This window comes from Rattus norvegicus, chromosome 19 (assembly GCF_036323735.1).
Source record: "Rattus norvegicus strain BN/NHsdMcwi chromosome 19, GRCr8, whole genome shotgun sequence".
Lineage (NCBI taxonomy): Eukaryota > Metazoa > Chordata > Mammalia > Rodentia > Muridae > Rattus > Rattus norvegicus.
Window position 1 is genome coordinate 34,917,469 of NC_086037.1, and position 22,590 is coordinate 34,940,058.

The 22,590-nt window shown below is 53.4% G+C and overlaps 1 protein-coding gene across 13 annotated transcripts in view; it reads right to left on the reverse strand.

The window, feature by feature from the left end:
• The window catches only part of Adcy7 (adenylate cyclase 7), a 59,213-nt gene that overhangs the window by 4,315 nt on the left and 32,308 nt on the right, over window positions 1-22,590 (reverse strand). For 8 of the 13 annotated variants that reach the window (XM_017601393.3, XM_017601388.3, XM_017601391.3 and 5 more), the window contains 21 exons: window positions 18,906-19,326; window positions 16,563-16,766; window positions 15,568-15,735; window positions 14,726-14,875; window positions 14,272-14,420; window positions 13,342-13,453; window positions 11,558-11,685; window positions 10,163-10,321; window positions 9,882-10,014; window positions 7,668-7,859; window positions 7,384-7,418; window positions 6,895-6,975; window positions 6,685-6,757; window positions 5,575-5,672; window positions 3,915-3,999; window positions 3,555-3,680; window positions 2,763-2,861; window positions 1,969-2,144; window positions 1,178-1,346; window positions 656-811; window positions 110-256 (listed from right to left, as the gene is read on the reverse strand). In XM_017601393.3, coding sequence (XP_017456882.1) covers window positions 110-256; window positions 656-811; window positions 1,178-1,346; window positions 1,969-2,144; window positions 2,763-2,861; window positions 3,555-3,680; window positions 3,915-3,999; window positions 5,575-5,672; window positions 6,685-6,757; window positions 6,895-6,975; window positions 7,384-7,418; window positions 7,668-7,859; window positions 9,882-10,014; window positions 10,163-10,321; window positions 11,558-11,685; window positions 13,342-13,453; window positions 14,272-14,420; window positions 14,726-14,875; window positions 15,568-15,735; window positions 16,563-16,766; window positions 18,906-19,076 — 2,811 coding nt within the window. In that variant the 5' untranslated portion in view covers window positions 19,077-19,326. Of the gene's footprint in view, window positions 1-109; window positions 257-655; window positions 812-1,177; window positions 1,347-1,968; window positions 2,145-2,762; window positions 2,862-3,554; window positions 3,681-3,914; window positions 4,000-5,574; window positions 5,673-6,684; window positions 6,758-6,894; window positions 6,976-7,383; window positions 7,419-7,667; window positions 7,860-9,881; window positions 10,015-10,147; window positions 10,322-11,557; window positions 11,686-13,341; window positions 13,454-14,271; window positions 14,421-14,725; window positions 14,876-15,567; window positions 15,736-16,562; window positions 16,767-18,905; window positions 19,327-21,530; window positions 21,774-22,245; window positions 22,410-22,590 lie in introns of those variants that run through there. The other 5 variants (XM_063278323.1, XM_017601392.3, NM_053396.1 and 2 more) reach the window with 5 other exon arrangements.

Genomic DNA, 22,590 nt, shown 5'->3' on the forward strand with positions numbered 1-22,590 from the left:
AGGACCAAGGATCAAGCCAGAGCCTTACACATAGCTGAGCTTGCATTTTACCATTGAGCCTCCACCCTCCCACTGCTACCGCACAGGTAGCAGCCTGGTCAGGCTGTACCTCGTCAAAATCAGCAATGATCTCATTCAGCAGGCGAAGGCACTCCAATCCTTCTTTGTTGACATCACACTCAGTATAGAACACTTTGAAGTCCGGAACGGATGCAAACATGACACAGACACAGTCATAAGATTGATGGTACCAGTCCTGCAGCAGGGCCAGGGAGAAACAAGACCTGAGACCCCTAACCAGGGGTGCAAGGGCTGGTAGGGAGGTCGTCTGTGTGGGCTGTGACCGTGTGAATGCAGCTAAGGCAGGAGTCCAGTCAAGAAGTGGTTTTATGCTGAGCTGTCACAGGGCCTGTCTCCTCCCTCGGAAAGGCTCTGCCACATGCACCTCGCATAGGTGCGGAAACCTCAGCACAGCATGTTTGAACCTCATGATGTTTTGCCAGAGTCCACAGCCCCTGGTGGCCATAGACCCCTGACTTGCCTACCAGCCTGCCTTTACACCTAGCGATCTCTCAGGGTAGCCCAGACTAAGCCCAATAGCCCAGACTTGCCAGCACGGGGCAGCTCTGCCACAGACCCCCTGCTCTTCACAGACCTCAGCTGCCTTGTCACCGATGAAGTGGGCAGCCACATGTGCTGGCAGAACATTCTCTAGGAGGAGGCGGTTCACATTCTCCATTGTTTCAAACTCCTCATGCTCCTTCTTAAACTTCTTCTTCCACAGACAGTCCAAGCGGCAGTAATAGTCAATCTGCAAACCAGGAAGCCAATGTCCTACCTGTCACACCTATGACACGCCACCCAGGCCTTGGACCCAGGGTGTTGGACCAGCCTACATGCAGTGCTGCCCACCCCGCCCAGCCCAGTGTAGACCAAGACCAGCGCCTTCATGAAAGGCCTCTGCTATGTTGGAATTGCAGGCCACAGCCCTCTGCACTGTCTGCTCAGCAGAGGCTGGCCCAGGAACAGGAGGGCTTCCCCAAGAACACATCAGTAAGCCACACACCCAGCTCTGCTAAGATCTGGAGCCACTATCCCTCTGCAGAGCAGGAACGACACCATTTGCCCAGTGTCTGGTCCCGTGGGATCATGGACAGAGATGCGCCCTGCTACACACCTGTCTAGACAGCAAGATGAGGGTGGCATAGAACAGGACCAGGTAGAAGTTGATCATGGTCTTCAGGTCTCTCTCTAAACAACTGCTGGGGGAGGGGGCAGTCATCTGAGCCCCCAGAGCAAGGGTGTGGCTGTTCATGCTTTGTTCTGCAGACAGGAGCCGACGTGTCCTAAGAGGGTAGGGAGTAAACAGTTGCAGCTGTGTAGGGAAGAAACCTCAGCAAAGGGACTTACAGGTCACTCCACAAGGCCCATCTGCTGAGTGAGGTTCCAAAGGCAGCCAAGAGCTCCTCGTGAGGAGCAAGAACAGCCACTGTAGACTAGCAAAGAACCTGGCCACGGAAAGGCAGATAATTCATTTTCTAGGTCCTTGAGCTTCTAACCACATGGGATGCAAGAGAGTCAAGTCCTTTCCTCTGCAAAGCTGTGAGGGCTACAGAGCCCTTGAGAACCCACAGGAGTGTACCTGCCCAGGAGGCAACAGACATCTGCACTTCTGACATTGATGATGCAGGCTCAGACTAAGCTGGCTCAGGGCTCCCTTCTCACCCCTTAACTGGCCCAGGAACAGGAGGGCTTCCCCAAGAACACATCAGTAAGCCACACACCCAGCTCTGCTAAGATCTGGAGCCACTATCCCTCTGCAGAGCAGGAACGACACCATTTGCCCAGTGTCTGGTCCCGCGGGATCATGGACAGAGATGCGCCCTGCTCTGGGCAGGTGCTAAGTCAAAACAAACCTTTTAGCTTGCAGTAGTGAGCTACAAAAGACACCAGCAGATCAGGGCCCACCTGTGTGTGCTGTTGGTCTCTGTGCTGTTGCCTGAGACCTGCCAGCATGGGGAGAGGTTGAAGAGCAGCAGGTAGGCCACCAAGGCCACCGTCAGCAACATGGCCTTCAGTTCCAGGCTCATCCGCAGGAAAACAGAGCATGCAATGAAGCCCAGGACGCAGCTGCAGGTGTAGTACTGCAGGTGGGGACAATGTTCTGTGTCAATCACCTGGAGCAGGCTAGCATTAACAGTCCACTGCCAGCTCCCTCTGCAGAGGGCTCCAAGGCTAGGTGTCTGCACCAGCCTTGGCCCACTCCCCTTTCCAGCAGAGATCAGCAGGGAAGCTGATGGTTACTTCTTGTTCTGCCACTTCTCATGGCCTCTCTTCTTGACTTGTGCTTCTCGGGGCAACAGACCTTGCTTTATGTCAGCTCCCCTAAGCCCAGCCCTTCATTCCTTTAAGGTCTCAATTAACGTCTCTGATGTGCAGGAAAAGTGACCCAAAGACACCCTGTAGTGCAAACCGATGCTGGTCTGCACTACCTGCCTACCCCAAGGCTTAGAGCAAACAGCCAAGACCCAGTTTCCTGTTTCCCTGGCATTGGGCAGACAGGGAACAGGCTTGACTACCTGGACTATGCCTTCTAAGGATATGCTGAAAGCCACTGGACTCATTCTTCCTCTCCACAGTCTCAAGACAGGCTTCAAAGCATGAGCTATCCACTCTGGCCAGAGCAGTCCAATAAGAACCAGTAGCTCCAGAGTTTTAAGCCAGGAGCAGGGTGCTGGGAGAAGCCAGGATAGCATACTCACCGGGAGGAGTTCACATGGGGTCCCAACTCTGTTCCTTGCAGCCAGTGGGCTTGTCTCATTGTCTCCAGGCTGCTCTGGGCCTGGGTTAAATGTCAGTGGCTGAGGAGAGACAGGTTGCCATCAGAGTATATACAGGGACTCAGATCTGCCAGGCCCAAGGGAGGTGACCCAAGACAACTATGGGCACCAAAGGTACTCTGCGGCTGGGTGCTCGGCTCTCCACGGAGGCCAGCAAGTGGCTGTTTCCACAGCAACCACCAGGTGTGGAGTACCTGGGGTGGGGAGGGATATAGAGCGGAACTGGAGCAGCAGCAGGTCAGGCAGGTGTGGAAGAAGGCTGGGGTCAGCCCTCTCAGGAACCCCCTTCTTCTGGACCTGAGAGAGGCACGAGAGCACCCTCTCCAGACTGCAGCGTTCAATATCAGGAGCACTGTCGAGCTCTCTGTTGTGAGCTCTTACAGGCTGCTCAGCAGCTACTAGCCTGTGACTTGGATCAGAGGGCAAGTCATCTCGTACTTAGGAAAATGAGTCCCAGAGCAGGTGGGAAGGAGGAGCTGGCTCCCAGCACAAACCTACAGACTTGCTGAAGGGTGACGAGCTCAAAGCCTGCTCTGGGTACCTCACAGATCACTGCAGAGCTATGAGAGTCACACCTGACGGGGCTGTTCGGGTAACAAGACTAGACTCTGGAATCTGGGTTCCTCAGGTCAAAGGCGATGCCTTTCCCCCAGGAGAAGGAGATCATATCCTTGGCGCACACACAGCCCCGCCAGCCCTTGCCCCACAACTCACCATGTTGATGATGGCAACAGTCAGTAAGCTGCCAACAGTCACCACAACCAGGGAAAGTCTGAGCAGGGGCTGTGTCTCCACACTCTCCGAGATGGCCTGGAGTGTACTTCGGGCTGGAAGGCACCTCTGTGGAGAGGGAAAAGACATGCAAAGCAGCAGCTGAGACAAGGGACAGCCTTACTCAGGAAAGACAATGACACCAACCAGCCTGGGAGACTGAGGACTTGGGGATAGCCTGTAGAGACTCAATTATCCCGGAAGTAAGACAGGGCCCCCAATTGTTGCCCAAAGCAAGGCTGCTGGGGAGGGAGAGGTCACAGGGAAGAGGATGAGTCCAAGGAACTTGTCGGACCCACTCACCGAGAACTCAGTAGCAAAGCAGAAGCTTAGAACCAGCCCCAGCAGGCAGGCCACCAGCCCAAAGGACAAGCCCAGAGTTGCCATCCTGGAAAGGAGGGAAAACTTGAGACCAGGTCCCTTCCACCAGTGCCAGTTTTCCAGCTCATGGTCACCTGTCCCTCCCGAGTGGATATTCTTTATCTAGCAAAGAAGACATTGAAAGAACGAATCCAAATGTCCCACAAACAACAATCATAAGAGTCCCGGTTGTCATCAAGTCCCCCTAGGGGCCAAGTGTATAAGAAGTGAGTCGCATCATGACCCTCTGGAATTGTCTGATACACAGAACACAAAAGCATCAGAGGATAAAGGGCTGGCGAGATGGCTCAGTGGTTAGAAGCACTTGTTGCTCTTACAAAAGGACCCAGATATAATTCCCAGCACCCACATGGTAGTCCCAACCATCTAAGACTCCAGTTCCAAGTAATTGGACACCCTCCTCCGAAGGCCTCAGGCACCAAGCACACATGTGGTGCAAATACATACATGTAGGCAAAACAATCACACGAATTCGATAAAAAAGTATGCATCCATATATAAATTTTTATTTAGTTTGGTTTTGATGCAGGGTCTTACAGCCCTGGTCAACCTGGAACTTACTTTGTGAACCAGGCTGGCCTCGAACTTGCAGCAATCCTCATGCCTCTGCCAGAGTGCTGCGGAATCGCAGGCCCAGGTCACCATACTGGTTGCTATTTAGCCTCTGTGTGTGTGTGTGTGTGTGTGTGTGTGTGTGTGTGTGTGTGTGTATGTGTGTGTGTGTGAATGTGTGTGTGTATGCGTGTGTGTGAGTGAATGTGTGAGAGAGTGCATGTGTGTGTGTGCACGCACGCACGTTTGTGAGTGAATGTGTGTGTGAGAGAGAGTGCATGTGTGTGTGTTCGAGTGCGAGTGTGAGTGTGCATGTGTGCACATGTGTATGTGTGCATGTGTACATATGTGTATGTGTGTGTATATGTGAGTGTGTGCATTTGTGTGTATGTGAGTGTGTGTGCACATGTGTGTATGTGTGTGTATGTGAATGTATGTGTGCGCATGCATGTGTGTGTGTGCATGTAGGCACCTGTGTGTCATAACATGTATGTAGAGGTTAGAGGGACTGAGCTCAGGTTGTCAGGCTCGTGGCAGGTGCCTTCACCCACCGAGCCATCTCAGCAGTCCACTGAGCACACCCACAATGGCGGCCATGCTGGTCTGACTGCCCTCTGGAAGCTATCTGTGGTTAAGCTTTGTCCCTTCTGGCCTTAGCCCCTTGTCTCTGTCCACACCGGAACCTGAAGCAGGCCTTTCAGGGCTTTGGGGTCCAGGCCAGATGCCACTATCCCTGTCTCATTTCCCCACCTGAGAGGCAATGACGAAAGTCACTGTTTCCAGAGGCTAAGGCCAAGACTACCCAGATAGCCAGACTTGGCAGGAGACAGAGGAACCTGGCAGATTTCACACCCAGTCTCAAGGAAAGGCCAGAAACCCCAACGCTGGGGCCATCCCTCTGCTCCAGTGGTGAGGGACCCACAGCTGAAGTCCCTGTTAGCTACGAAGCACCTTGCCAGTTTTGCTGGGTCCTAGCATAGTCACCGTGTAACCCAAGGGGGCTTAGCCATCTACCCCGTCACAGGCTGACCTGGGCATCACTAGGAGGTGGACAAGCAGGATGCAGACGAAGACAAGGCTGGCACAGGCGAAGTCATAGCGAGCCCGGGGGATGGGCACCAGGCGGTACTGGAGGAGGTGGGGGAGGAGGTGACATGACTGTGAGAGACAGGTACTGGCAAGGTCCCTTCTGTACCCCACCCCAAATTCATATTCTAAAATAAAATGCCTGCCACCTCTCCTGGAGTTCAAGGTGGTGCTATATACACACGCTCGCCTGCCAACATTACACAATTCCTCTCTGCGTGGGCAATGCCCCTCACCCAATGAGGTTTTTGCTTTCATTTCTCAGGCCCCATGTAGGGCTGTAACTAGATTTGACCTCATGCCTTACCAAAAAGGATTATCCAGGCCTCGACCCTGACAAACAAGTAGAGATCTCGGAGGCTCCCCTCCACATGGCACCACTTTGTTACCACATCAGCATGCTCCCACAGTAGAGGAGCAGCCAAGAGTCCAGCCATGTGACCCACAGGCAGGGGAAGGACCCTCCACTCTCTTCCCCATAACTGCTCAGATCCCCAGGGAGAAGGACCCCCCCCCCCGCCTCAATCCTGGACACCAGACTCTGAAGGCCAGAGGGACTCGATGGTCACAGCCTAACGCTAAGAACAGCCAGCTCCAGAACCTCTAGGCTGCAGGCTCCCATCTAAACCACCTGTCTGGCCACTTGGGGGAAAGGTAGATTAGATCCTGATATGGGGCCAAGATTTGCAGGGAACCATGAGTGGCTCTAGACCCGCACAGCCGCTAGAGCACAAAAAGTGTCACAGCAGCCAGGCAGGAGGTCCTACAGGCATGCAGCCAGGAGACTGGATTTGGGGTATCTTCCTTCTAGAAGTCTGAAGCACTCACTTGTCCCAAGTGTCAGGGACAAATCTCAAGGGTGATGTCAGGTAAAGGGGTGAGGTCAAGAGAAAGCACCACAAATGAGACCGCACAGAGCTCTGTCCACCCCAACATCTCGTGCAAGACCCCCAGGGCCTCTCTCCCCACCCTGTGGGATTTGCTGGGCCCATCAGTTCATGCCCCACCCACCAGGCCTAGGCCTGTCCTCCTGTGGTGGCTGCCTCATCCTCACCTCACGCTCAAAGCCCTTCTCCAGGAAGATGGGACCAAAGGTGTGGAAGTCATCAGACTTGGAGCAGCAGGGCCTGGGGGAACGGCAACACAATGCACCCACAGAGCCAGAGAGAGCCACACTCTTAGAGGCAGCCCCAGTGCGAGGGAGGGAGCTACTGGACAGAGCCAGTAATCACTATCCATCATGAGGGGACCAGCCCTGCCTTACCTGGTGGAGCTGAGCCCCTCAATGGCTGACAGCATCTCGTCATCACAGTCATCTTCCAGGCGTCCCTTGGGGGATGCACTCCTAGAATTAGAGTCCCGGCCTCATCACCCCAAGGACCCACTAGCCCAGAGGCTGGGCTGCAAATGGTGGACTCACCACTGGTGAATTCATGAAGCCAGGAGACATTAAGTGAAAGACCAGCAGTCCCTAACCCCCAGACCAAGGCCACCTCTGCTGGACAGGACCAGCATAGAAGCCAGAGGAACACCCTTCCTCACCACCAACAAACCATAGCAACTCCCTATCCCAGCCCTGGGGTAAGGCATTCCACCCCGGCCGTTCAAAGAACCTATGACCTGTACCGAGAGAAGACAAACCCAAGGAGGCCCAGCCTGGGCCTGTAGGAGCTGCCCCAGATAGACATTGCTCAGGGCGAGCCTGGCACAGCTTCACCAGGTGAGCAGTGTGCAGAGAGGGCAGTGTACCTACCTATCAGGGGCACGGTGTCGACGCAGAGGAATGGCCTGAAAGCGGGGACAGGGAAACGGTAATCACTCCCTGACCCTCATTCACCGTGGAACTAAAAAAGGACCAGGAGAGTCTAGAATATTCCAGGCCCCGATGGAGCATTTTCCAAATACCTTCTGTCCACGAGGGATGTTGGCAGAAACTACCCACAATGCAGCAAAAGGAGCAAGGCTGTGACAACGCCTTTGTTCCCTGACCCTTCTCAGAAGGATCCTAACACAGGAACCAGGCGGGAGGGGACCTACCTTCTGCCTCCGTCCGTTGGGGATGGGGATCTCACTGCTGCTCACGCTCTCCCGGTGGTTGAGGTGTGCAAAGGGCCGCGCTGCCCCCCAGGACTCCAGATAGCGGGTTACACGCACGGAAGCCCGCATCTTCAGAGTTGCATCCCCCTTGGGCTTGGACAGGTGGTGGCTGGGTAGGGGCGGCTGCTGACTCTGCAAGCATAGACAGGACCTGTCCCACCTGTTCCCCTCTTCACCACCCCTGGCATCCACGAGGAGCACTGGCTGGTCTGGTAAAGGGGAAAGCGTTACTTATTTCTTGAGCCTGTAGTATCTTTGAGCATGGGCTGGCCTGGGTATTAGCCTCATTTTTCATCCCTGCCCCAAGCCTGGAAGAGGCTGCCGGCCACACAGCTCAAGCTCAGCCAAGGAAGGGTTAATCAGAAGCCCTGCTCTGCCCACCCACATGTGGCTCACACATGATCTTTCTGGTGAGAGCAGAGGGAGAAAGATGTGTGCTGGCCTGAACCCAGTGACACAAGCACCAAGGCACAGCAGGCCCACTCCAGGGCAGCCTTTGAAGGAGTGCCACACCCAGCCTCAATAGCTCGAGACTCATCATTTGCCACAGGCTTGCTGGGCCCAGTACATGCTGGATTCTCAATGGCTTAGCCAGACCTTGAGTGAGGGCCCTGCTCTACCTCCTTCCCTTGTGCCCCTGAGCCCTGTGTCTCCCTTAACACATGCTTGGGCTGAGACAGGGTGGCCAGGTATGGAAAGAAACAAGAGAGAAAAAGAAAGAGCCCCCGCAAGCTTAGGCCACCTTGTGTCTGCTGAAACTATTGTCTCTCCTACTCCTAGAATCTCAAACATCCTCCCTCGGAGCCTTTCTCCTCAGACTTGCCAACATCAATAGAGCAGCCCACCTACAGTACCAGACCCTGGCCAAAGAACAATGGCAAATTTACCAGAAACTTCCTGTGTCTCTAGGGATAGAAATCCCTTTAAACCCTTACCGCCCGCCCACCATCAGTCTCTGTCCAGGACCGGAATGTGTAGTTCCACCCTTGAAAATCCTAGGGTCCATTCAGAGGACAGCAAGAGCTGCTAGGTCAGGAGGTAAGGACCTTTCTCTGAGGCTCCTCTACTCCTAGTAACTCTGGTCACATGCCGGCTGCAGACAGGACGAAGAGAAACTCCCACAGTCCCCTCTAAACTGCCAGCTCCATAAATGAACAGATGAGCAGAGCTGGAGGGAGGGACCCGGCGGGGCGACAATTTCCCATTGCCAGTGGCACACACATGCTGCTGCTTCTCTGGAGCTCTGCTGGAGTCTGGCCAGCATCCTGCAACTCTACTGGCTCAATCTGGCGGCCCTGGGGGTGGGCTTTGGAACTATGTCTGCAGATGTCTTTGAGGTTGGGGCTTCATCCATTTCAAAGCCACCACATGCAAGCTCGGAGCAGAGCTGGGTGGTCTGCAGGCTGGAGGGCCGGGGTCCTTGGCAGCACAGAATGAAATAAACAAGGAGGAGGATAAATAAAGGGGAGCACGTGGCAGGCTAGAAGGGCCAGGATGCAGGGAGTCTCCTGTATGCGGTGTCTGCCCTGGGGACATCAGCAAGATAAGGGGGACAGGAAGGAGCCAAGGCAGAAAGTGCAGGCTAGGTGGGCTTGTAGGATGCCCAAGGGCCAGGACCAAAAGAGCTGGAGGAAGCCCCCACCGGCATTCTTGAGCAAACTCCAAGGACGATTCAGGAGGACGATTCAGGAGGTCAAGGCCACAGACGGCAAAAAGCAGCCGACTGCCAGCTTGGAGCACTCAGCAGACAAACGCAGCTGCCTCTCCAGCTGGGCCACCGGGGAAAGATGGGCTCCGGGAGGAGAAGCAATGTGAGTCAGCCACCTGAGAGCCCCAGGTCTGGTCACTCCAGGAGCCAGCTGCCTTGCTATGGCTGCTTCCCCAAGTCTTCACAGGGGTTCTTCATTCCTGCAATTTGCCTCATGGAACTGCGCTAACTCAGTGCTTGGAGTAGCTGACACAGCCCTTGCTCCCACACCTTACAGAAACACGAAGAGGTCATTCCCTGATGCCTGAATGTTTCCAGTTCAAGGAAGTGCTGTCCTGTTTTGGGCTAGCCTCTACCACCTCACCACAGTCTTGAGGGTCAGAGGCTAGTAGTTGGGACCCTGCTCCCAGGCTGCCCAGGCCCCATTCACCCCCAAGCCCTCGTACCCGGGGGTCAATCACCAAGTAGGTACGGATGTTCATCTCTTTCAGATAGGGGTCGCGCTGCTCCCCGTGCCCGTCCTCCACCTCGTATGCCTTGTCCAGGTGATTCAGTGTCGCCTCTGTGATGTGCACCCGGCTGAGGAGACGCACGTCAGATAAAGCAGCATAGCCCAGGAACCCACTTGAGGGATGCGTAGTGGATGGGGCTGGCTCCATCCCCTGCCTCCACACCCAGCCCCACCCTGATCACCACAGCCTCTTGTCCCTACCCTGGTGAATCTCACCCAGGGACTCCAGCTGCCTCCATCCTGTTGGCCAGGGACACGTCATGGGACCACACGTCATACTGCCACTTGCGGAGCCCGATGACCCCACACAGGACATTCCCAGAGTGAATGCCCACACGCATGCTGATGTCCACTCCGGTGGCCTCACGCACCTGCCTGGAGCAGAGGCGTCTGTCATCTACTGTTGCTTCAGAACCTCATGGAGGTCTTGGGTGGGGCAGGGCACCAGGGAGGGAGACTGAGCTTCCTCAAAAAGGCCAAGCATCCTGCTCCTAGGAGCGTGCAAGCACACATCCAGATCAAAGGTGTGAGACTTAGGGTGCCACTCATGTGATGGACCTCGTTCTGTCCCGGGGTCCCTTGCCTTGTAGCCCTGGTTGGGTCTGATGAAGCTGCCAGGACGTAGGTAGGGGGTGCTAAGCCCTACCCAAGACCCAGCATAGACAAGGACTCTGGGGGCTGCTCTGTCCACTACAGGAAACAATGGCCTCAGTCAGTACAAGGAGCCTCTAGAGGGGAGCCTCCCCCATGAGGCACCCAACCTACTTCCGTGCGTGAGCAGAGCTCTACTCCCTCGGGCAAGCTGGTGGTTAGGAACACAGCACCTCCCGTGTCCACCACTAGAACTGGGGATGAGCCGAAGCTACCCAGGAGCCAGCAGAAGCAAGGCCGTCTCCGTACACGGCAGAGCGACGACCTGCCGAGTCACGTGGTGGGTGCTCTACACTGTGGACTCTCTTACCACTCGGGCACCATTCTGGGGGTGCAGCAAAGTGGTATTGGATTGGAATTTCCTCTGCTGCCTAGACAGGCTACCTCACCACCTCATGCTTCTTTCTTCCTGCCCGCCCCTGAGCACCTCACCATCGGACTGATGCCAGCAGAAGGGCCCAGAAGACCCAGGTCACCCTGTTGCCGGAGGGTAAGTTCTCTGGCACCGGAAGCTTCTCAGAGGAATGGGAAGCAGACAGGATCCTGGAGCTGGACCTTGCCTCTGGAAGGCCTTCCTGCTATCTGCCCTGAGCACCTCCTGCTGTCTCAGCCCTTGGAAGGGTGAAGCCCAGCTTAGCTGTTTTATTTTACATATTTTTTGAGACAGGGTCTCTCTATGTAATCTTGGAAATTGCTATGTAGACCAGGCTAGCATCAAACTCATCCTGCCTTTGCCTCTGCCCCCCTCAGTGCTGAGATTAAAGGTGGGCACCTCCATGAGTGGCTGAGCTCTGATTTTTTTAGATGCTTCTAGGACTTGAAGCCACAGTGGGGCCCAGAGGAAGGGAGGCCAAGAGAAGGAGTTTAAGTCCTCCATGTGGCAATCCTGTGAGAGTCCAGGGAAGCCCCAGTAGTTTGGCAAAGGACATGATGCTGTGCCCTGGCCCCCTCAGCACCTACTTAATGGCCTCACATATGTCCAGACCCATCTTCACACAGTTGCGGGCGTGCGTGGGCAGCGACACAGGCAGGCCTGACACGCAGTAGTAGCAGTCACCCAGGATCTTGATCCGCATGCACTCGTTGGCCTGCAGGGCAAACGAGCAAGAGGCGTGCTCAGGGCAGGTCTGGGGTTAGCTGGATTCCTCCCCGCCAGGAACGCCTTCAACTGTGGCTCAGTGCTACTACAGAACCTGGCAAGAGGAGTGGGGGCCAAGGACCCAGAGAGATTCAGCCAGGAGCCCAGATGAAAGCAAGGCTTGGTAAGGGCTGCTCAGGAAGAACTGTCTGTCTGTGCAGTGTTGCAGCACCGACTGCAATCCTGGCCAGGTAACAGGACGTTGTGTCAAACTACATACAGGTTTAAATCCTGTAGCTGTGTAACGCATGTGCTAGCCGGAGGCTGGAACTAACCAATACAACTGGGAGATGCACCCAGAAGATGAGACACTGGGAAAAGACCATGGGCCCAGGAGACCAGAGCCCACACAGCCTCAGAGCATCCCAACATTGTATGTGCAAAGGCCCAAGGCCAGGAACCTACTTGAAATCAAACTAGGGCAACCAGTGTGGCCAAATTAGATGAAGTCAGGCAAGAACTGTAGCAGGCGTCCTACACAGAGACCAGCAGGAGTTAAACCAAGAGAGGCTATGCCGCTAGACTTGGGGGTGGAGAAGAGCAGAGAGGAAGGGTGTGGAGGGGAGCCAACCAAGGGTGAGACTGGGTCCCCACAGGAGCATTCAGGGAAGGAGGGTTCTGGATGGGAGTCAGTGGTCCCATCAGAGACAGTGGGGGGAGGGACAACTGTGCCCAGGCTGGCCTGTCTCTGTGTCCAGCCAGTGTTTACCTGGCTCCTGATCCTCCTGCACCGCCCTTGAAAGCACACAACTCATGGGCCGTGAGTACCGGAAGGGCAGCCCCAGTCACACAGCCCAGAGACTTGGTAAAGGATGAAAAGCCGTTTGGTACTTCCCAGGCTTCTCAGCATCGGAAGGACAAATCCCACTCTTTGCCTAGGCCACAATGTCCTCATCTGTCCCCCTCATACTCTGTTCTGCATACACTGAGGTCCATACCTTGGAGACTGAGCTGTGTCCAGCCCTGGCCCACAGGCTTCCCTTCCTTCCTCAAGTCTCTCTCTCTCTCTCTCTCTCTCTCTCTCTCTCTCTCTCTCTCTCTCTCTCTCTCCTTCTCTCTCTCCTCCCTCCCTCCCTCGTCCCCTCCCCTTCCTCCCCCTCCCCCTTCCTCTCCCCCTTCCTCTCTAAGACCAGGTCTCACTATGTAGTCTTGGCTGGCCTTGAACTTGCTGTCCTCAAACTCACAGGGATTCACTTGCCTCTGTGTTGGGATTAAAGGCCTGTGCCACCATGCCTTTTATGAAGGCTTCTCAAACTTTGCCTAGAAATTGTCAAGCTGAGACTCTTGAAGGAGACCAGGCATTCTGGTTACACCCAGATGCCCAGGAAAGGGCAAAACTGCCAGACTAGAAGTCATCTCCTGCAAGTCTAAGCCCCCATCTGAGCTTCTGGACCCATAAACCCCCTCGGTGTGCACTCCGCAACCCATTCTCCTGCTGAGGGAGGAACAAGTTTCTGTAATTTGACATGCCACTCACATGGAAAGCCACTTACTACCAAGACAGTAAAATTCAGCGCCAGCCTCCACCCCCACCCCCCACCCACGCTCATGCAGCCTATGACGCCCTGTGAAGGGAGCAGCCAGCTAAGGGCATGCCCAGGCTCACCTTGGCAATCTGGTCAAACTTCCCAAACAGCTCGTTGAGCACCACCACTAGCTCCTTGGGAGAGCAGTCGCTGGCCAGCCTCGTGAAACCCACGATGTCTGCATACAAGATGCTAGTCCAAGTAGACAAGGCTCGAATCAGATCCCTGCCTCTTCCCCCCTCAATCCCAAAGGTCAGAAGAGGTACTCCCAGCCAACCTGATCCTTCCTAGTACCAGAGCCTCTCACTACAGCTGGACAGAGCAGAGCCTCGTGTTGTGGTGACCCCCAACCCTAAAATTATTTTCATTGCTATTTCGTAACTGCAATTTTGCTGCTGCTATAAATTGTGATGTATATTCGTGTTTTCCAGTGGTCTTAGGTGACCCCCGAAAGGGGTGGAGATCCATGGGTTGAGAACCACTAAAGCTGAGGTCCCAGGAGGGTGTTAATGGCCCTCAGGCCTCACTATGTCCCATGGTTTGTACAGTCCCAGGCAGGTAGATGCAGCCTGACTTACACTAATCGATGTCTGCTGACGTTTAATGCTGGCCCTTGGGCAGAGACCCAGGTGGAACTCAAAGGGATCACACTGCACCTCACAAGAGATCCTACACCCTGTCAAATTAGTAAGGACAGGGGGCACCTGGTCACCAACCTTGGGGTCTTTACCTCCTTTAGGAAGAATCATCCGAAAGGCCCTTTCTGGAGTGTCCAGCTAATCCCCATGAACTGCTATCATTTTGGTGGGACACAGGGTTTTCTCTCCCCAATACCCTTTAATGGACTTGATCTGATCCTACCCCAAAGAAACAAGGAGAAACTGAGGCCCAAGGAAAGGCCAATCCTGTATAGACTGAAGCTTCCTACAGAGCACTACCTCCCTAGAAGCAGGGGAGTGATGGCCAAATCCCCAGAGACACGCTCCATGCGTTTCCAAAGCCCTGCCCACCTGACGTTCTGGTGCCGCTTGACATAGAGGCTGTGAAAGTTGTTGTCAGGCGTGTAGTGGCGGTCACCACCCTCTTTGAGGCGTTCAATGATGGCCAGCTTCATACCCATGGAGATGTGAGCTGGGAGCACTGAAAGCAGCAGGTTCTCCTGAGCATAGGAGGGCAGACCAGCGGGAGGATTGGCGGAGACACGCAGAGTAGCATGAGGCCCTAGGTTAGCCACCTAGACATCGTTCTTCCCACACATTCCGCCCATGAAGCCATTGTTTCCTGCTGGGTTATGTCTACACAACAGGGCAGAGTATGTGCCCTCCCTGTCTCCAAAGCTCCCAGGAACAAAGTCTGCAAGGGACCCGCCATACGGGCCACATGGGCAACACTGGGCCCAGTGAGGGGTGGACATAGTGGGGTATATAGCAGTTAGGGAGTGGGAGAGAGGATGCTGGTCCCTACCTGCTGGCGCTTCTCCACGCGAAGCTTCCGGCGGATCTGGATACACTTGACGGTGTAGATGAAGAGATCCCTCGAAGCGTCCTGAAGCTGGTGCTTGTGGAAGGCACCGGTGAAGTTCCCACCCAGAAGGATAACGGCATTGGCCAGGAGCTGAGGGCAGGCAGCCAAGCACAAGGTTGGACCCCATCCAACCAGTACATTTGCTCAGTACTAACCCCACAGAGTACGCGGTGGTATCCATCCCCACTGCCTGACCTAAAGCCTCTTCGGGTCGTCATTTTTCCAGGGTTAGGCAGAAAACAGAAGCCCAGGTGGTGACGGATCCCTAATGAGTTGTTGTGACCACACGGCCAGGATTTGATCCTTCTACCCTACCAGACACATGCCCCGGTCATTAAGAGTCCAGGGATGTCAAGTACTTCCAAGGAGATGGTCACTTCACTGAGCTCTGATCCTAGCCTCAGAAGGCACAGCACCCAGCTGGCTTTCCAAGCTCTGATCTCTCCCCAGGAAGTGGGCATCTGGGCCAGTGAGAGGGAAGACACATTCCTGCACCACAGTGACATGAACAGAGAATTCATATTCATTCAACAGAGTCACCGACGCCTGGACTAGGGTACTATCAACCTAGGTCCAGGCCCTGGGGATTGACGCTCAGGTCAGAATCTCATCATAGCAGAGTCCTGAGCAGCAGCTAGGGCCTGAGTCCACAGAAGAGCCTAGACTAGCAGTTAAGACACTCAGGGCCCTGCCCTGCCTATAGCCGCCCGTCTGCAAGCAGCCCCAAAGCTCAAACTCCACCAGGCCAGAGCCTGCTCCCGCCCAGCCTCTGTCACCCTCACCTGCAGCCCCAGCTGTGTGCTGGACATGGATGTCTTGAAGGCTCTTGTCACAGCTCCAAACACCAGGAGATGGGAGATGGTGGAGGCTACGCCCACCGCGATAGCTGCCCTCGTGCTGAGAGGCAACAGTACGTACACCACAAAGACGATGAACAGGAAGAAAGGCACCTGGGGGCGGGGCACCCAGAGAGTCACATGACCCAGAACCCTCATCCCAATGTCACCTGGGATGTCCCCAACCTGGAACCTCTCATCTCTCCCCTACACAGTGAGGCAGATACACAGCCTTAGACTGCCTTGCTCATCTGAATACGGAGTTACTGTGTGTCAGAGCCCTCGGCTGTTAGCCCTGATAACTGCCGGGTGGGGCGCAGTCACTTGTTGCCTCCCACAGTCCAGGTAGCCTCACTCCCCTGGCCCTTCAGTCTATGGTTTTCTGAACCTGGCCCTGCCCTGCCCAACCGCAGAAAAAGGAGCCAGCTGTGATCGGAGTACGCTGTGCTACCTCATGGCCCCTGCGACTCATCAGACCAGGCTGGTGCAACTCAACCCCAAGGTCCAAGTTGGTTGAGAGAGGTCGCCAGCCTTTACCTGGGATGGCCAGCCTAGTAAGTGAGCAGCCATCCCAGCCTCCACTTGGGGACAGTGGAGAAGAAACCAAAGTGTCCAGGCTGCTAACCCAAGGGCCAGCCCTACTTGGCTCTTCCTGGCACACCAACCCATTGATGCCTTTCGCCAACTTGAGTTGGAATTCTGTCATCTCTAACCAAACAAGGTCTATCCAAAATGCCAAATAACTTAAGGGGGCGCTCTTCTGAGAAGAGAGATAACTTAGTACCATCTGAAATCCAGCGCCAGAGTCTGTAGGGAGGGTCACGGCTACAGGCCGCTTTGGACCACTCCCATGAACCCACTGCCCCGAGTGGGCGGAAGGTGCCAATTGCATGTTCCGGCTGCTGATACCCAAGCCCAGTGACATCAGCTCCCGCCATTACCTGCTCCCACGCATAGGCTTCATTCTCCAAGGAGTCCCACATCAGCACGGAGCCTAGTATCATGAGGCAAGCCCAGGTGAGTAGAGCCAAGACGCGCAGCCATCGCTGTGCTAGGCACTCAACATACACCAGCACATAGAGAGCCACAAACAGCGTCAGCATGAAGAACGCAGTGCCCAGGACAGCCTGGTGTCTGCGGAGATCCTGGGTAGAACAAACACACACAGAGTATCCGGACTTTCTCCAATGGAGCACCCATTCCTCCAGGAAGTCTACCCAAAATCATGGTGAGCACCTTGCACACAGCAGTGTTGGGCTGCCCCGACACCGTGTGCACTCCCATTTCTGCTTGCCTTTCTCAGTCACTGCCCTAAGAGACCACTGGTCCCCTGAGGGGACAGGTGACCCAAGTGACCACAGGAACCAGAACCAGGTTCTTCTCAGGCAAAGCCTTGCTTAAGTGCCTGAAGGAGAAGAATTTATGTCTAAGAACTGGCTTTGGAGGGACATGAAGAACAGGTATCCCACACAGGGGCAGCACTGGAGTAGAGGAGGGAGAAGGGACCAGAAGACAAATGGACCCTGAGATCTTGGGTTCCCCTTCAGAGACCAAGCATCATGAGGATGAAGGAACCACCAGCCTCTGGCGAATGACAGGAAAGTGGTATCTAGGTTGTAGCTGTGAGGACCTGTTTCCTCTCTCCACTCCCGGAAGGGCGCAGGCTCCCTGACCGAACCTTGAATATTAGAACATCTGACTGCATTTACTGCAATCAGCAAGAAAATGAAAATAAACAAAAATCAGGTTCTCAGTCACACTGGCCACGTGCTGAGGGAGTGGCACTCACAAATGGCTGCCGCAAAGCAAGGGCGCAGGTCAGGAGCAGGAGCAATGCCCGCAATATCTGTCCTGACAGTGGTTACGATTCTAGCTAAAGAGACGGCTCAGTGGTTAAGAGCACGGGCTGCTCTTCCAGAGGTCCTGAGTTCAAATCCCAGCAAGCACATGGTGGCTCACAACCATCTGTAATGGGATCCGATGCCCTCATACGGAATGTGTGAAAACAGATCACTCATGTGCATAAAAACAAACAAATCTATATTTAAAAACAGATTCTATGCCATCACCTAGGAGGATGTGAACTCAAGGCCAGTCTGGGCTACACAATGCCACCCTGTCTATACATACATACACAAATGAGAAAAGGGGGGGCTGGGGAGATGGCTCAGTGGTTAAGATCACTGACTGCTCTTCCCAAGGTCCTGAGTTCAATTCCCAGCAACCACATGGTGGCTCACAACCATCTGTAATGGGATCCGATGCCCTCTTCTGGTGTGTCTGAAGACAGCTGCAGTGTGCTCTTATACATAAAAATAAATATTTTGAAAAGAGAGAGAGAAGGAAGAAGAGGATAATGAGGAAGAAGAAAGGGAAAGAGGAAGAAGAGAAAAGGAGAAGAGAACGGGGGAAGGAAAAGGAAGATGAGGAAGAAATGAATTCTGAGATCATAGATTGAGAGAGGGATACCAGGATTTATTGGTGATGTCTGCTGTGGTCAGATAAGGGAAGGAAGTAACATACAAACTGGTTCAGATTTGTTTTTTGTTTGTTTGGGGATTTTTGTTTTGTTTTGTTTTTCTTTTTTGTTTTTTTGTTTTTTAAGATTTATTTATTTATTTTATGTATATGAGTACACTATTTAACTGTCTTCAGACACACCAGAAGAGGGCATTAGATCCCATTACCGATGGTTGTGAGCCACCATGTGGTTGCTGGGATTTGAACTCAGGACCTCTGGAAGTGCTCTTAACCGCTGAGCCATCTATCTCTCCAGCCGTTTTTTTCCTTTTTCTCTCTTTCTTTCTTTCTTTTTTCCTTTCTTCCTTTCTTTCTTCCTTCCTTTCTTTCTTTCTTTCTTTCTTTCTTTCTTTCTTTCTTTCTTTCTTTCTTTCTTTCCTTCTTGTTTTTGAGAAAATGTTTCTCTGTATAGCCCTGGCTGTCCTGAAAGTCCCTCTGTACACCAGGCTGGCCTTGAACTCATAGAGATAGGTCTCCGCCTCCCAAGTGCTGGGATTAAAAGCATGTGCCGCCACCATCTGGTTTGACTCAGATTGTTAACAGAATGAATTTCATGGCAGAAAAAAAAAAATTGAGAGTGATTTATTTAGGACAATTAATATAACAGCTAAGGTCAACCAGACTCAAGATCAAATTCAAATGGCTCTGTTTTCAGCCCACCTAGCAGTTCACAAAGGAAGAAGACCAAGCTCCAGGCAGGCATCCACAGGCTGAAGCTTTCCCATCCGAGCAGGAAGGCTTGGTATCCCTGCCCAGGGCCTTACCTCATGGCTGAAGACGATGCTGACGAGGGCGATGCAGGTGGCCACAGCCACCAGGAGGAGCAGGAGCAGCAGTGGCCCGTGCTGGCTGGTGAGCCTGTACTTCTCATAGAGCGCTGCCTGCTTGGGGCCTTCGTCACCCTCATTTAGGAAGTAGCGCCCCTTGGCTGGCATCCTCTTCCCCCGTGGCCTGGCCCAGCGGTCTGCTCAAGAGCCCCACGGTCTGAGATACATCTGTCAGCCGAATCTTTTGTATGCAGCCCAGGCTTCGTCCCTTTCTGAGGGTAGTAGGCAGGACTGCACAGAGGTGCCCAGAGCCTGCGGCTCCACGAGCATGTAGCACCTGCTCCGGCCACTGGGTCCTGCTCACTGCTGTCTTCAGGGTGTCTAGGATGAACTGATAGAAACTTCTAGGTCCTCAGATCTGTGGAGACAAAGCAGGCCAAAAACATTTAATGTCTCGGGCCAAATTTGGGAAGGGCTGGCATGAGGGAAGGCGGGGTCAGGTGAGGTCTTCCTAGAACTACAGTTCAACACAGTACCTGGGCATATGCAAATTCAAAGTCATTAAAAATGGATTATGGGTTGGGGATTTAGCTCAGTGGTAGAGCGCTTGCCTCGGAAGCGTAAGGCCCTGGGTTCGGTCCCCAGCTCAGAAAAAAAAAAAAAAAGAACCAAAAAAAAAATGGAATTATGGGGCTGGAGAGATGGCTCAGAGGTTAAGAGCACTGTCTGCTCTTCCAGAGGTCCTGAGTTCAATTCCCAGCAACCGCATGGTGGCTCACAACCATCTGTAATGAGATCCGATGCCCTCTTCTGGCCTGCAGGTGTACAATGCAGGCAGAATGCTGTAAACATAATAAACAAATCTTTAAAAAAAAAAATGGAATTATGGAAGCCAAGTATGGTGGCACGCATGAGGCTGAGGCAGGTGATTCTGAGTCTGAAAGCAGCCTGGACTACAAGACCCTGTCTAAGTAATTCCCACCCCACCCCCCAGTCACATAGTCACTTTCTAAGGGCTACAGGTGCACCTAACCTGTGGCTACTACAGTGGCTGGCATGGACCACAGTACCTTTATCACCTTGGAGACCGACACAGCACACTGCCACTCAAAGCTTGACTAAGCCACTTCCTGTTTGGTGACTGACTTCCCAGCACGGGGTGCTAGGCCACAGGCATTTCTTCTTCTAAGCATTCTTTAATGATCTCCTCAGAGCTCCTAGCCCAGTCTTCCTTTGTTCCCTGAGCTGCAGTAGAGCCCTCTGATAGATCAGATGAGCATGGTGTGAGATCTGGCCTAACCTCTACTCTGTTCCCAGGGTCCCTGTGTGGACAGCACACTCTCTGGATGCCCAGGGCTCAGTCTGTGTCTTCAGATCCACAGGGTCCCAAACTAAGATACTACAAGCCGGGGATTTAAGGAGAATCTCAGGGTCCAGATGGTTTGGAGACAGTAAGGGGCCACAGGTACAGCGTCTACATTGCTGGCTTCTACCAGCGCAACCCCCTATACTAGAGTGTGTGTGTGTGTGTGTGTGTGTGTGTGTGTGTGTGTGTGTGTGTGTGTACACTAGTATTCTAGGTATTACACTGTGTTACTAGGTATCTACATAAGACTGTTTTCCTTTTTAGATCTATTTTTACTTCCAATTACGTGTGACAATGCATGTATGCCACATGTAAGAGTTGCCCACAGAGGTCAGAAAAAGAGAAGTTTTGAGCCACTCAACATGGGCTAAGATCTGGCTCTGTGAGAGCTTCAAGTATTCTTTGTTGGGGGTTGGTTCTAATGCTCTGAATTAATCCAGCCCCCAAAGTGGGAAATCTGCATGTCCAAACCCTGAAGGTCCTTGTCCCCAATTGGTTTTTGATCAATCAATGAAGAGCCAACAGCCAATGTCTGTGCAGGTAGACTGAGGCGGGACCTTTAGATTTGTGAGGGCTAGGAACTGGGAGAAAGGAAGGAGGGGAGTGGAAAATGTAGGTGAGAAGGAATGCCACTCCCAGAAGGGCTGCCCAGAAGTGTCTTGGGTAGCAAAGACTAGGGAACGGCCCAGAGCCAGGGCAACAAAGATAAAGTATCAGAGGGTGTTAAGCCAGGATTACAGGAGGGAAATGTACGCTAGCTGTGGGGAGGATTAGAACTGCTCAGCCTTTGAGCTAGTCAAAGCATTAAAATTAACTGGTGTGTGTGTGTGTGTGTATGTGTGTGAGTGTGTGTGTGTGTATGTGTGTGGTGGTGTGTGTGTGTGTGGTGTGAGTGTGTGGTGTGTGTGTGAGTGTGTGTGTTGTGTGTGTGTGGTGTGTGTGTGTGAGTGTGTGTGGTGTGAGTGTGTGTGGTGTGAGTGTGTGTGGTGTGTGTGTGAGTGTGTGTGTGTGTTGTGTGTGTTGTGTGTGTGTGAGTGTGTGTGGTGTGTGTGCGTGTGTGTGTGTGGTGTGAGTGTGTGTGGTGTGAGTGTGTGTGGTGTGAGTGTGTGTGGTGTGAGTGTGTGTGTGTGTGGTGTGTGTGTGTGTGTGTGTGTGTGTGTGTGTGTGTGTGTGTTGCCTCTGTGAATCCAGAGGGCTCTGGAGAGTGTCTGGGAGCTCAACCTGCCAGGAGCACAAAGTGGTTTAACTAAACTCACCACTACAGCTCTTAACCAGAGGCCAACTCTCCAGCCCCAGATGAGTTTTCGTGTAGGTTTGCTGTTTGATTGTTTCTGTTTGTGACAGGGTTGCTCTGTGTAGTCCTGGCTGTCCTGGAACCCGCTCTGTAGACCAGGGTGGATACAAGCTCAGATCCCCCTGCCTCTGCCTCCCGAGCGCTAGGATTAAAGGAGTGTGCCACCACCGCCAGGCTTGAGACATGTTTTCCTTAAGGTTGCATTCTTTAAAAAAAAAAAAAAGAGAGAGATTTATTTATTTACGAGTACACTGTGGCTGTCTTCAGACACACCAGAAGAGAGCATCGATCCCATTACAGATGGTTGTGAGCCACCATGTGGCTGCTGGGAATTGAACTAAGGACCTCTGGGAGAGCAGACAGTGCTATAACCACTGAGCCATCTCTCCAGCCCCCAAGATGTGTTTTCTTAAAGGGACCCACAGGCACAGAAGTTTTTCTTGGTACAAGGAGTTCAACCCGGAGATTCACATACGCTAAGCAATATCACTGAGACTTCAACTCACTCGGTAACCCAAGCAGTCCTTAAACCTGCCATCTTCCTGCCTCATCCTCCTGTATGGCTGGGATTGCAGGTATGTGCCAGCGTGCCTGGCCCACCAACCCAGGTTTATGAAGCTTGCGAAAGCTACCTCACAGGACAGAAAGTAGAGTCAGGGAGGGAAAGGCGCCTTTACTTCAGGTGGATTCCGGCTAGCAGGAATATGCATGACATCATCCTCCCATCAACACGACTGAGGATTCCCAAAGGGCTTCGTAGCCAGCCTGTGACGTGCCAGCCCAGGATACCTGCTTGTGGTGCAGGCTGTTCAAGCTGACTACATCTGGATTCATCTAAACACCAAGCATCTGGGTACACCTGCAAGGGATGCGTATTTAATTATAAATCATCTGAAGTGGGAAGACACTTGGTGTTTTGCCTACATCTACATTTGGGTGAGGGTGTCAGATCCTCTGGAACTGGAGTTACAGACAGTTGTGAGCCACCATGTGTGTGCTGGGAACTGAACGCAGGTCCTTTG